The sequence below is a fragment of the Coenobita brevimanus genome, chromosome 16 (genome assembly GCF_032717465.1).
Source record: "Coenobita brevimanus isolate Jiangsu-jjx chromosome 16, ASM3271746v2, whole genome shotgun sequence".
Classification (NCBI taxonomy): domain Eukaryota; kingdom Metazoa; phylum Arthropoda; class Malacostraca; order Decapoda; family Coenobitidae; genus Coenobita; species Coenobita brevimanus.
In genome coordinates, this window is record NC_136969.1 from 27952960 (window position 1) to 27966500 (window position 13541).

Genomic DNA, 13541 nt, shown 5'->3' on the forward strand with positions numbered 1-13541 from the left:
GGTAGATACAGCCTTCAGTAATCCCTAGAGATCTGTCCTAAGTTAAGAATAATTGTCTGGTGGTAGTAAGACTGGAAAAAAAATAAATAATAATAATAATAATAATAATAATAATAAAATACATCACTGGACTGGAAGGGTTAAAAGTCTAAATTTGTTTAACCATTACTTGGAATAGAAGGCTAAATGTAACCCACTCCAATATGTAATATGTTTTAATTTATATGCTAATTAAAACATATTACAGTATGCTGTAAATACATGTGGAGGTATTGCCCCATTGACCTGGGAATGGCATTTTCAATTTGTCTACCATCCCGAAATAATTTTCTTATTTTTAAAGGACTTTTCAAATGAGAGAGGTTAGATATAATGTTTTATAAGACTGTTCTTAAATTAAACTAAATAATCTGGTACCAGTAACAGTAGTAAAAAAAAAAAAAAAAAAAAAAATGGGGGAGAGGGACATGCCTCAGATTCAGAGTTAAAGGGAGGTAAGTTCTGAATGAGGAAATAATCTGGAAAAACATTAAAGTACTGTACATAGTTTTCTTTTCTCAGCCTAATTTTAATAATATCGAGCAAGACACTGTCTCTTGTTACAACCTATTAAGTTATTTGGAGAAAATAATAAGACATACAGTACTTAAAGCATCTTTAGCACTGCATTCAAGAATATCTTTAAAAATGAACCAAGTACCATAAAGCAAGTCACCACCTTCATTTATGACTCCTTGTTCTGTTGTATATACTTAACCCCTTTAATCTGATGACTTTTTATATTTTTATTCTATCTGTCTCCTAACAATTCTGTCCAACTTGGGCTTTTCAGATTGAAGGGATCTGACAATTTCTCTTAACCCCCTCCAGTGCAATGGAGCTCTGCTAAGCTGAGTACAGTATAATTATCTGGTGGTAGCAAGAATAAACTTAAAAAAAAAAAAAAAAAAATACAGGTACTTCACCAGATTCTAGGGGTTAAACTATACAAAGAATACAATAATACCCATTTTAATATAAGAATATAATAAAGTCACAATTTACGTGAATCTGATATGCAGAATATCATCTACGTAGTACGGTGCAGTTAGGAACAAGAGTCTGCCTATTCATCCATTGCGTCTACCTTACACTTAGGGCATGTCTGTCATTTTCCTTCCTGCATACCATATTACAGAGAATCACCAATGGACAGAGAAACATACAATGCCCCTCTCACCTTCGGAATACAGTATTACCAGTAGCCACCAGAGGAAAGTGAATGTACAGTACTGCATATGAGATGAAATTGTAGGTAAACTTTATCCCTAAACTGTACCACAGGAACCAAATAAACATTGTCAGGAACAACAATGGCACATGATGAAGAAAACCCATGTCTTGAGTCTCACTGCTCGGATACAATTGTCTGCGGTGATGGTACCGGTAGTTACTGAGAGATAATTATTATACTTTTGAAATGTGAATACACTAAAACCTCTTTCAGAATGTGTCAGGGATGTTAAAAATACCACAAATTATTGGCCAAAAAATATTTTGTGTCAAGAAACGTTTGCAACTTTTGTCATATTATCTGTACTGTAAATTACGGGAAACTGGTAAATCAGCTTTATAAGTAGCAAAGGAACTTTATAAAGCAATTTTTTTTTAAATATAATTACTGCAGACTTAATTGGAAAAAAGAACACATAAAAACGGCTACACATGGGAAGGACTTATTTTGCAACACATCATCCAGTACATGTCGTATAGCAAAGCTATTCAGTACTGTACAAGAAGTCTACCTGTATTTCTGTAATACACAGAAACATAAAATGTGGCCTCTGGTTCAGTGACATATTAATCACTCAGTCCCAGTTAGGAGATCATTTGGCAGTGGGTTTGAATCCTGATTAATACACCTGATGGACTAATATTGGCTGTGTTACTCTAGTGATAGCGGTGGGATAGTGGAGAGTAGCTTGATGTTACAGTTTATGATCAGTGCATGGAAGCAACAGTGAGTTTCTCTTTAGCCAATGGGTAACCTTGCATAAAGGAGGAAAAAGAATCAAATGATATGAACACTATAAATGATCATGATAAACCTTGGCCAGTTCTGTACTGTGCCCTAAATCAATTAATTGCAGCACCCTAATGAAAACTTCACCCTGAAGTCATTTCTAATATCACTGTTATAATACAACCACCCACATCATCATCATCATCATCAACAACCCAAATATGCTGTCATATATCCTCCTCTGAGACAGCACTAGGGTACAAGCTCTCATGTTTGTTTCTAACAAACTGCAGTTTAAAGTACAGGTAATTTTTCAAGATTACGTCTCTTAAATTTATCATAGTCTAGTCCTGTATTATAATCATATAACAACTACAGGACATTCTCACTGACATTTCCTATGCAGCTTTTAAATATTAAAAAGACCTCTTAGATATGGTTCCCTCAGCTGACTTGCAACAAATCTGGTCAAATATGGGGAGCTTCTGCAACAGGACTAAAAGTTTCTTGAAGTTAGAGTAACGGCAGCACTTATCATAATAAATAAGGGAATACATGCAATTATATGGCAAGTTCTTGTTATATGTCTTGGTAATACAGTATTCCTAAATATCACATTTTTATACACTCAAGTCTGCAAACTGGGGGAAACTGGCAAATCACCTTTACAGATGACAGTGCAATTTTAATAAGTAATCTTTCACAATTTACTTTGGAAATAAAAAATGCAGCAAAAAAGAACATAGTGAAAAATGGAACATATAACAAGGACTTACTATACTCCTAATGTGTCAGTGTCAAATGCATATTAGAGAGGCAAACCATAAGCACACAGAAACCTCAAATGCAACTGATGTAAACACAATCGCTGACTAAGATTTAGCCTCGACAGTATAACTCTTTAACCTCTTCTCACAGATGACCTGTTTTATTCTTACTCTTACTGATAACAAATGATATTATTAAGTATAGGAGAACCCCTGTTAGTGAAGGGGTTAATGAAGGCTACACTAACACCTCCAGTTACAAAAAAATCTCTCCTAAGCTGAATAAAAATGTCTCAGTACAGAAAGAATAGAAAAATTACATCCACTGGCTGATGGGGTTATTACTACTGTATAACATATATTTCATAACTTATCTATTTTTAAGTATAATCACTCTTTTCCTCTTGTTAGTGGACAGACAAACCTTCCTCACTTATAATGATTCCCTAATCAGGTAAACTCAGATTATGGACCTCATTTGCAGTTTTATACACAATACTGTTTATACTGTACATGAGCTTAACCTCTTTAAATGATATATTTTTCATTTTATTCCTTCTATCTCTGTATGATTCATTTCACCTAGGGAGAGAGATTTCTGAATGGAGGAATCAGGTACAGACAAAGACACAAGCATCTTTCCAAAGTTAGAAGAATACATAGCAGAGAATTTGCACCATCTGAAACTTGCACTAATAGAGATAGAATTTTCATTGTAGTCTGCCTGTTGTAAATTTTCTTCAGACAGAACGATTTTTTTTTTTTTTTTCAGTACAGCCTTCATTAACCACTTCAGAACAAGAAGTCTCTCCTATCTGTCTATCTACTGCCAGACGCTCTAATCCCATAAAGGGTCACTACAAACTAACTGCCTCCATGTCACCCCATTTCACTACCCTCCCCCCAGCCCACACCCCCCTCTCTCTCATACCTCTCCACTCCATCCCTCCATCTCATCCTCGGCTAGAATTACCCCCCAGAAAATCACCACCAGACTGAACAGGTTACAGAATAATTCATATAGTACCACTGAATCCTACTAAATTAGGGGTTCATATGCTTTTATATATAGATATAAATATATATATATATATATATATATATATATATATATATATATATATATATATACGTATATATATATATATATATATATATATATATATATATATATATATATATATATATATATATATATATATATATATATACAGTATATATATATATATATATATATATGCAGTATATATATATATATATATATATATATGCAGTATATATATATATATATATATATATATGCAGTATATATATGCTGTATATATATATATATATATATATATATATATATATACTGCATATATATATATATATATATATATATATATATATATATATATATATATATATATATATATATATATATATATATATATATATATATATATATATATATATATATATATATATATATATATATATATATATACAGTATATAGACAGATAGATAGATACAGTAAATATATCTATACATATACCTATATCTATGGTATCTATCTATCTATATATCTATCTATCTATATAGAGTATGTACCAGTATCTTTTTTTCACATTATATCCCATCATACTTCATTATCTACAAATATTTCATACAAAGCTAAATGATGCAAACTCACTGCATCCATTCTACTGTGATTAATTTAATGACACAATCATTTCACACATTCTAATTTCTGACTGACGATTTTTAGCTTATTACCTCAAATTATTCTGTAACTAAAAAAAAAAAAAAACTCACTTTTATATTTTGCAAGAAAACAGCTTGGCCATGTGCTTACAATTTAACTCCTTTAGTTTGGTGATGAACAGTATTTCATATTTTACTCTTGCTAGCTTATGATGGTTTTATACATTAGAACTGATTTTTCAAACTGGACGGGTTAGATCTAGCCTACATTAACCCCCTCACAAAAGTACAACCTCCAAAATTCAAAATGCCATGCCCACAATTTTTTTTTTTTAATGCGAAGAAGGAACCAAAGGCCACGAGCCTGCAATAACTGTTCCTTCCAAAAGAAAAACAAAATACAAGACAGAGCCAAGTTCAAGATCCGTTCATTTCGAGATGCCTGGACACACTGCGTTTGAAAGACTTTTCATGTGCTTTGCATTATGGGCTAACCAAGCTGTTGCGAAAATTCTCTGTTCCAATGTTTTCATAGTACAGCCATTGCTATGCATCTCTTGTAAATTGAGCTAATGTTAATTATGCCACTATAACAGTCAGTACTAACCATGAAGTACATTTCTCATTTCTTTCCACCCTTTCTGTAAGTCCACTTCTTTTCTTAAACACTTAGCAGCTGTATTCATATTTAACCTCCCCCAAATAACTGTAGGGGACAATATTTTGCATACAGTTGTTTCTTCAAGGTAAAAATACACAAATATGCATATTATTCACCACCATGTCGCACAATGGCTAGCAGATCATATGCTGACTATTGTTTACAACTTGCCAATACAGCTGTATTCATATTTAACCTCCCCCAAATAACTGTAGGGGACAATATTTTGCATACAGTTGTTTCTTCAAGGTAAAAATACACAAATATGCATATTATTCACCACCATGTCGCACAATGGCTAGCAGATCATATGCTGACTATTGTTTACAACTTGCCAATACATTTCTTGTGAACAAGAACACATCTTACACACTATTGCCTCTTCATTCCCCACATGATGTGCACACCTAAACCACTTAATGCTTTGTTTATTGATTATTAATGATGTGTTATGACAATGAAAACTGATAAATACTCACATTATTACAGTCTCATAGATATAGTGAAGTCTCAAACTGTGTGAGAGAGAGAGAGAGAGAGTGAGTGAAAGGACATGTTTAAGGGTGACCAAATGCCTACTAGTAAGGTCAAGTACCAGATACGGTAAGTGTCGTGGTCAGTTTTACAGGTTTGTCTCTGTGTTACTGAAAATGAAAACTGCAGTGATTTCAAATATTATGTAAATCAAATTTTTGATGTTTCCAAACTTCTGAGGTTTGATTTTTCAAGGCTGCACTGTCCTAGACTTCCTAAAAATTCTAGATTGCACTGTACTAGACATCTTTCCTAAGTAAAGTAATCAGGAGACAGCAAAAATAAAACTGAATAATACATCATTGGCCTGAAAGGAGTTAAATCACAAAGAGGAAGGCAAGCTCCTAATTTTCAGAGGATGTTTTTGGAATGTCTGTATTTACTAAATGTGATGAGCCTGTATCCAACATAGAAGTGAACAGACAGCTATGGTACAGGGAGGCTGGGAACATTTGATCTTCCTGCTGTGCTTCAGTTAACATCATAAAAAAGTGGGAGGCTTACCTTCCCTTTCACTATTTAATCCCTTCAGTGCAAAAGATGTCCTTTTTAGTCTGTTCTTGCTGCTACCAAATTATGACAGTCAACCCAGAAAAGACCCCTTGTAATGTAGTAGTATGGTAGTAGTTGCAACCCCACACTAATCTGATCATGAACCCAGTGGACTGCATGCTGAAGCTGCCCTTCTCCTGCAGTCTACCATCCCCCTTTTGGGGAACAAGGAGGGCACTGAGGGGCACTTGTATAGCCAAGCAGTGGAGAAACTTGGTTATATTAGTGCCACCATGTGAAGTCCTTCCTCTCCAGCACCCTCTCATAATAAACAGGTTTATCAAAGGTATACCTAACCCACCTAACCCTTCCAGTTCAATGCATCTTGTAAATAGAATAAAACCACCTTAAAAATAAAAAGTGAAAGAGTTAAGGCTTAAGCACACAGCCATAAGTCCTAAAAAACACACAAAGAGTATGATACATATAGCCTCACTTCCTGTTCAGCAACTTATTGTACTAACAGCTTTTAAAACATAACACTGACCACCAAGTTTTATATAAGTTATTTTTGCTATGGCATATGACATTAACAATATGGCAACATGAAGGTGATGATATAGTAAACTAATAATTAATTACTAAATGAAATCTTGCTCAATTTAGACTTCTTTCTCCTCTTGCGTTCTCTCCGTTTTTCACGTCTCCGTTCTTTTTTCTCCCTCCTCCGCTGCTGAATTCGGCTTTTTCTGGGCACCCGCACCCTCTGGCTCTCCCAGCCACTCCATGTATCTGCCCAACTCTCTCCTTCATATACCTGATTACCTGTCAGTGGAAAAAGATAAAATTAGTCTTCACTTTGGCCCTATCACTACCCCCTTCCCTCCAAAGAGTCACACCTCAGTATACGATGAGGTTATGTCTATGTGCTAACCCACTGCATAACAATTTAAGGTATACTAAGGTTGATATAACACAGATTCAATGGAGTGATCAGTTGCTTGTCCCCGAGTGACATTATGAGAACACCCTAACCACCCATCAAACATAAACTTTTAGGGGACTCATCCAACTGAGGCACCTAAACCCACTAATCACAAAACATCCATTTGTTATTACGCACCCAATGGACCTATAATCCAAATGGACGTACAAAGCAAGAAAAAGGTTTTGGGAAATAGAAAATATGCAACGCAGACACTGGAAATGTCTACTGAGCAATGCTGTCAGGCTATGAAGCAAGCTATAAGCTACAGTAAGTTCTTGTTATAAAGCACCTGTTTTGACATTATGTCTACTGTAATTGCTGTTAAGCTATATATCAAAAGCCTGTTCGTTCCGAAAAAGTTGATTTGCCAGTTTCCATTTCCCTTGGTTCTTATCATCAGTTGAGGGGGAAAAATTGTGATATTTTAGAATATTTCAATTACTTAACCTGTAATATGAAATGCCTGTTTAATAAAAAGCATTGCTCGAGTCTCCACCTCTGTTCTTTCCTGAGTCTGCATTTCACCCCAACCCCAACCATCCCACAGATGTAAACTCTTATGAGTCACATCCAGCATATGAATGATGATATGAGCATTACTCACGTCTCCATTTTTGCTCCTTCCTAAGTCTGCGTCTCTCCTCTCGCTGTCGCATCCTCTCCTCCCTCAGTCGCCATCTCTCTTCACGCTGCAGCAATATGTCTGCTCGGCTTCCTTGTGAAGTCACAGTGTTACTCAGCCCCATCTCACCACTGGCATCCATTCTGTCTTCTTCAGACTTATCTTTGCTTGTATCCTCCTCTCTCGTCTCTCCTTTGCCTTTACCCTTTGTTCCTCTTCTACTTTCACCCCTTACCTCATTCCTTGTCTCATCTCTTCCTTCATTGTTGTCTTCTCTCTCCTCATTTCGCTCATTATACGTCAACTGGTTCTTTTCATACTCCTGAAATAATAATCATCAACATTACAGTATTCTCAATCACTATCCTGAACTTCACATCACATTCATCATTATTCAACATCATCATCATCATCATCATCATAGCCATTATCATCATCTGCCTGGGTTTTTTTCTAACTTTTCATAAATCCTCTTTGAACCTTTGGATATCTTCTAAGTTTACTCATGCTACATCTAGATGATTTTATTTAAACTGGGAAGCATGTCTATTAGGGATAAGATTAACAAAGACAATACTGTATTTAACAACTACAGTTCCATTTCTCCTCCAAGGAATATATAATTATCTATAGGCAGAAAAAAGTGGATGGTGTGGGTGCTCACCATCCACTCATTCAATGTGGTGCTGCTCTCGGATGCCTGCCCTTTCCTCTCTTCCTTCTTTCCATTCTTCCTCTTCTCTCTTTCCTTCATTCATTCTTTCCTCTTCCTTCTGTCTACAGGTGACTCTACACTCAGTGACCTCCCAAATGGTTTCCTGTATACCAGGAAACCATTTACTATGCTGGGTGGTAACCATATGACCAAATTATGGCACCTGATGGTTTAGTGGACAGTTAAGGCACTCCAATCAGATTGTGCCAGTGCAGGTTTATATCCAGGGGGTGGTTGGGGTTTACTGCTCATGTAATGCCACTCAGGGATGAGTGACGCTGGTCACTCTCGTCTTAAATGACGGGACCAACTTGCCTAGCCCCAGGCTCCTCCACACCTCATGAGGCAACAATGGATTAGATAATGAATGAATGAATGAAGGTAGAAAAAGAAATCCTGCTGACTGTTTCCTTTAATAATTTTTCTTAATCTTTTGCATCTCATGTCATGGGAACCTACATAGCATAATGGTGATCACCATCTTTCAACAATAACTGCAGCAAAGGTGGATGGACACCTGAGCTGAGTGGCACAAGTTGCCTGCACCAGGATTCAAACCTCAGCATTAATGAGCCAGGGACTTTGTAACTAGTAACATTAACCACTCAGCCATCAAGCCAAAAATGTATGGGAATACTTTTATATTTACCTGACTCATGGGCATATTATCACACTGAGCAGCACCAGAACAAGTACGAAGACTCTCCAGACGGTGGTGGAGCTCTGCCAGTCGTTGGTTTGACAACGTAAAAGCAACATTGCGCAGCTGGTATGGATCTACAAGAGAAAGAGATGGTCCAGTGCAGTAATACCTCAATATACGATACCCCTAGATGCGATACTGCAGCTTAACCCTAGATTAGCAAGGTGGCACCAAAGTCAGTCCCACAGGCCTATTCAACTTTACCACGCCACCGCCTATGGGCGTCTGTGGCCGCCCTCCCCAGTATTCTCAGTTCAAGGTCTGCTGTGGTCGTGCATGGTGGGTAGGTTTTGGTCCTGTGTAAAATTTCGGTTTTATGCCTCTTGGTCCATTTTTCGGTACCACCTTGCCACTAATGTGAGGTCGAGGCTGCATACGCTTACTAGTTAGTATAATTATGTATTTATGTGTGTTATTTTGCAGCTAAAAGAGCGTTATACAAAACAAGGTAAGCAACAGAAACATTCAATATGGGGGGGGGGGAGTGGAGGAGGCGGAGGTGGATGTGTAACGGTGCCCCGGGATGTGTCCGATGTTCCCACTGTTGCTACATAGTTGCCCATTATTTATTTCATAAAAATTACACTTTTCTTTGTTTTTCAGTAGTTTTAGGTTAGAACTCTTGCAAATACATTGCATTACCTTGATAAAATTTTGTAATTATAATCTGTATCATTTTCATATTTATTTTCATTTTCCAAAGTTGGTACTGAATCAGGTACCACCTTGCCAGTCATATACAAATCCTGACCTTTCTAATCTAGGGTTAATGATCGGGGTAGAAATACCACCATACCCTGCCTAACAATGGCCAAACTCCAGTCTAACGATGGGTTTTGATATTTTTTTTAACCGATTTTGATATTTTACTAAATTTGTGTGTTTAGGTTGATTTATAAACTGTTTTTAGACTTAGATTAATGTGTTTTAGCCACAGGTGGGGTGAACATTGTCATTTTGGGTACAGTTTACTAAGCTTGATTTTTTTTCCAGACTTATATTTGACGATCTTCACATTTTATTTGGTGGTTTTAGTGAGTTAATTACAGGTGTTAGGCTCAGGTTATCTTCCTTAACAGCTGTTAGGCCATTTAGATTGGCTTTAAACTTGTTTTTGGGCTCATTTGGGTGGGTTTTGGGCTTGGTTTGGGGGGAAACCCAAGGCTGGTAAATGCTCCTCATTACATGTTAAAAGTACCCTGATATACAATACCCCGCCTAACAATGGGGTTTTACCTAACCAATCACATCATTAAACCGGAGTATGCGTGTATTACCATCACCATCATCCTCACCTATTTTTTTCCTACCTATGGATTGGGTAAGGCAGGGTCCTACTTCCCACCTAAGAACTGAGTAAGGAAGGGTTCATAATACAAGGAAACAGAAAAATATAAACGGAGAAGAACTTAACAACAGCATGCCCAATGAAATGGCCCACACATTTATTCACTCAATCTTCAAGTCCCTGGAATACTCTCTCTCTCTCTCTCTTTTTAAGATATGCTAAAAGATGGTCCTCATCTTACAAAGGAAACAAAAGTTCTTGGTTTATGTAATTTCTCCTCAGTCATTTTATCAGGAGTAATTCTAGAAGCAAAAAATATAACTAAATAAAACAATGGAAGAGTTATACCCTTACTTGGTAACCAAAAACAACCATTTCTATCTATGGGTATGACTTTTCCATTTGAACAGTTCATGGCAATGTGAAATAAAGAAGCATACAATTACATAATACTGCATAGTACTGTGTTTTCTTTGAAGGGTAACAGTTTTTATCTTCATTCCCATACAGATTTATTATGTACTGCCCTTAAACTTTCTAAGCTCACTACATAAAATCAAAGTACGATATTCCCATATTACTGAATGGTATATATGATGGAAAATATGATGCAACATGGCTTAATTCTTTCACGGTGAAGGTATCTTTTGTAGTTTCTTGCTGTCTGCAGACTATTTTATTCAGTTTTGGGAATATGTTTTGAACTGGAAAAATTAAATACAGTAGTGCACCAACTTTCGCTACAGCAGGATTCGCGGAATCCACTTTCGCGGCATGCACCAAATATTCCCTAACTTCCACTTTCGCTTGAAAAAAATCAATTTTCGCGCACAAATTTTGGGTTTGGGACAATATTTTGAACTTTGAATTTCCTGCACCGCCCGCCCGCAACCCACCGCCATCTTGAATGACGTCATGTCAACACTCTGTCCACCCATTCCCGCCATTGTGTACGAGCATGCTAGCTCCATTGTGTTGGATTCTCACAGTTCAATGGCCTCTACTATACCTGGTAGTGTGGGGAAAGGGCCTGGTGGTGTGGGGAAAGGGCCTGGTGGTGTGGGGGGAGAGCCTGGTGGTGTGGGGGGAGGGCCGGGAGGCAGTGGTGGTGATAAAAAGTGGCCGGGACATTCAAAGTCGGGAGGAAAGGCCAAGGCTAAAAGAGAGTATCGTGTTGGAGTGAAGAAACGGCAGTATAATAATGAAATGAAAAGGAAGATAGTTGAGCACATGGACAAGGGCGCAAAAAACAGTGAAATCTGCCGTATATTTAACATCCCAGAATCGACAGTGCGTAGTATGAGGAAACAGCATGGTGGTAGCGAGGCAGCAAGAGGTGGCACCAATACGTCTGGCGTGGCTAAATAAGCCCGCCACGCGCCTCGGACACTTACCCCCAACATCCATTAAACACCTCAACCTGGTCTCTGTGGTATGTTTCTCCTCATATTATGTGTACTGTACAGTTTTTATTGTTTGTATCTCACAATGCAATGTACAATAGTGATTTGATGTACTGTATTGCAAGTGAAAATGAAAATCTGATGTTACTTTAGGATAACCGGGAACCAATTAGCCTTTTTGCCATAAAGACAATGCCCCAACTTTCGCTAATTCCACTTTCGCGCATTATTTTTGGACCCAATTAGGTGCGAAAATTGGTGCCCCACTGTACACCTTTCATTAAACCCTTTACTATCAAAGGTTCTTCTTAACTTTAATAAAATTGTCTAGTAATGCCCTGAGTAACATTGAAATTCCATCTATATAATGTAGTTAAATTACTCTACTGTATCTACATCTCACCAATCATGCAATCCTTTAATGTCCTTCCAGGAGCATACAGTACACTATAGTACTTAGTTCTGACAATTAAGATAAGAATGACATTTGGTTATAGCCATCACATGGATCAAATGCTACAGGCTGCACTTACCAATGTTAAGGTCATAGTACGTAACAAGTCCAGTAATAAACTCGCAGTACAGGAAGTTGTGGGTCTGGTTGATTGTTCGTACACACCAGTATGTGTTGTTCACTGCATTCATGCAGAAACAAAACTTGCCATCTGAAAAAATATATATTCCTAGAAGGTACTGCAAGGTCTTATTATAAGCTGCAAGCTCCAAGAATTCTTTTACTAATGACAAAGTAAATAAAGATGAAAAGCCCATTAACACTGAATTCCTGTTTATGAAGTGGATATGCAAGATTCCACCAATTCACTACAAACTGCTTGGACTCAAAATTACTCTTGTAAGTTAATACTACAGTGCTGTCAGTTATGCTGTACCAACTACCGTGAAACTGATACAAACCATTCCAGAGTGGAGGGGTACGCCAGTGGTCATTGTCATGGGTGTAGCAGTTCAACATGGTGTAGTTGCATTGGGCTAGGTTGTTCTTAATTTTCCTCAGTTTTTTGCGTTCCTTCATTTCCCGCCTCTGCTGTTTAATACGCTGACGCTCTAATCGCAAACGCAGGCGGTCCTCACGCTTACGGGTCCTCTCTGCCTGTTTCATCTCCAATCTGTAACTGCAGTGTCATTTACATTGATCCATTCACTCCGGTGACATATGTCCCAATATTGCTACCATCAGATGATTTTATTCAGAATAAGAGACTTTTCAAACTGGGGATGTTAGATATAGCTTTTATTAATCCCATCAGTACTAGAGGTTTGTCCTAAGCTAAATAAAACCATTTGGTGACAACTAGTATACAAAGAATATATCATTAGATTGAAGGGATTACCCAGTCTAGCCTGAGGACATATTTTATTACATGTTATCTCCAGATTTCTTTTTAATACAAGATTTTTAAAAATAGAACGGCTAGTCATTTCCTTTATAACCTTTTAAGTACAAGAGTACTTTTGTAAATCTGATAAAATCATTTGGAAGTAGCAAGAATGAACCAAAGATATCAATTTACTGAAACTGTTAACATTACCCGGTACATAAATATGCACTTTTTTTTGCTATAAGCAATAAATTTTATACAATGTAGTACACACATATAGTGCACAGTTAAAAAAAAAAAAAAAACATGAAACAAACTGGTACAGCAAATGAAAGGTAT

At 36.8% G+C, this 13541-nt stretch overlaps 1 protein-coding gene across 1 annotated transcript in view; it reads right to left on the reverse strand.

Moving 5' to 3' along the window:
• Window positions 1-6731: 6731 nt before the first annotated feature.
• The window catches only part of Sulf1 (Extracellular sulfatase Sulf1), a 44239-nt gene continuing 37429 nt past the window's right edge, over window positions 6732-13541 (reverse strand). Inside the window, exons 19-23 of the mRNA XM_080265758.1 lie at window positions 12778-12995; window positions 12396-12527; window positions 9118-9245; window positions 7736-8075; window positions 6732-6968 (exon numbers count right to left, since the gene is read on the reverse strand). Coding sequence (XP_080121884.1) covers window positions 6778-6968; window positions 7736-8075; window positions 9118-9245; window positions 12396-12527; window positions 12778-12995 — 1009 coding nt within the window. The 3' untranslated portion in view covers window positions 6732-6777. The remainder of the gene's footprint in view (window positions 6969-7735; window positions 8076-9117; window positions 9246-12395; window positions 12528-12777; window positions 12996-13541) is intronic.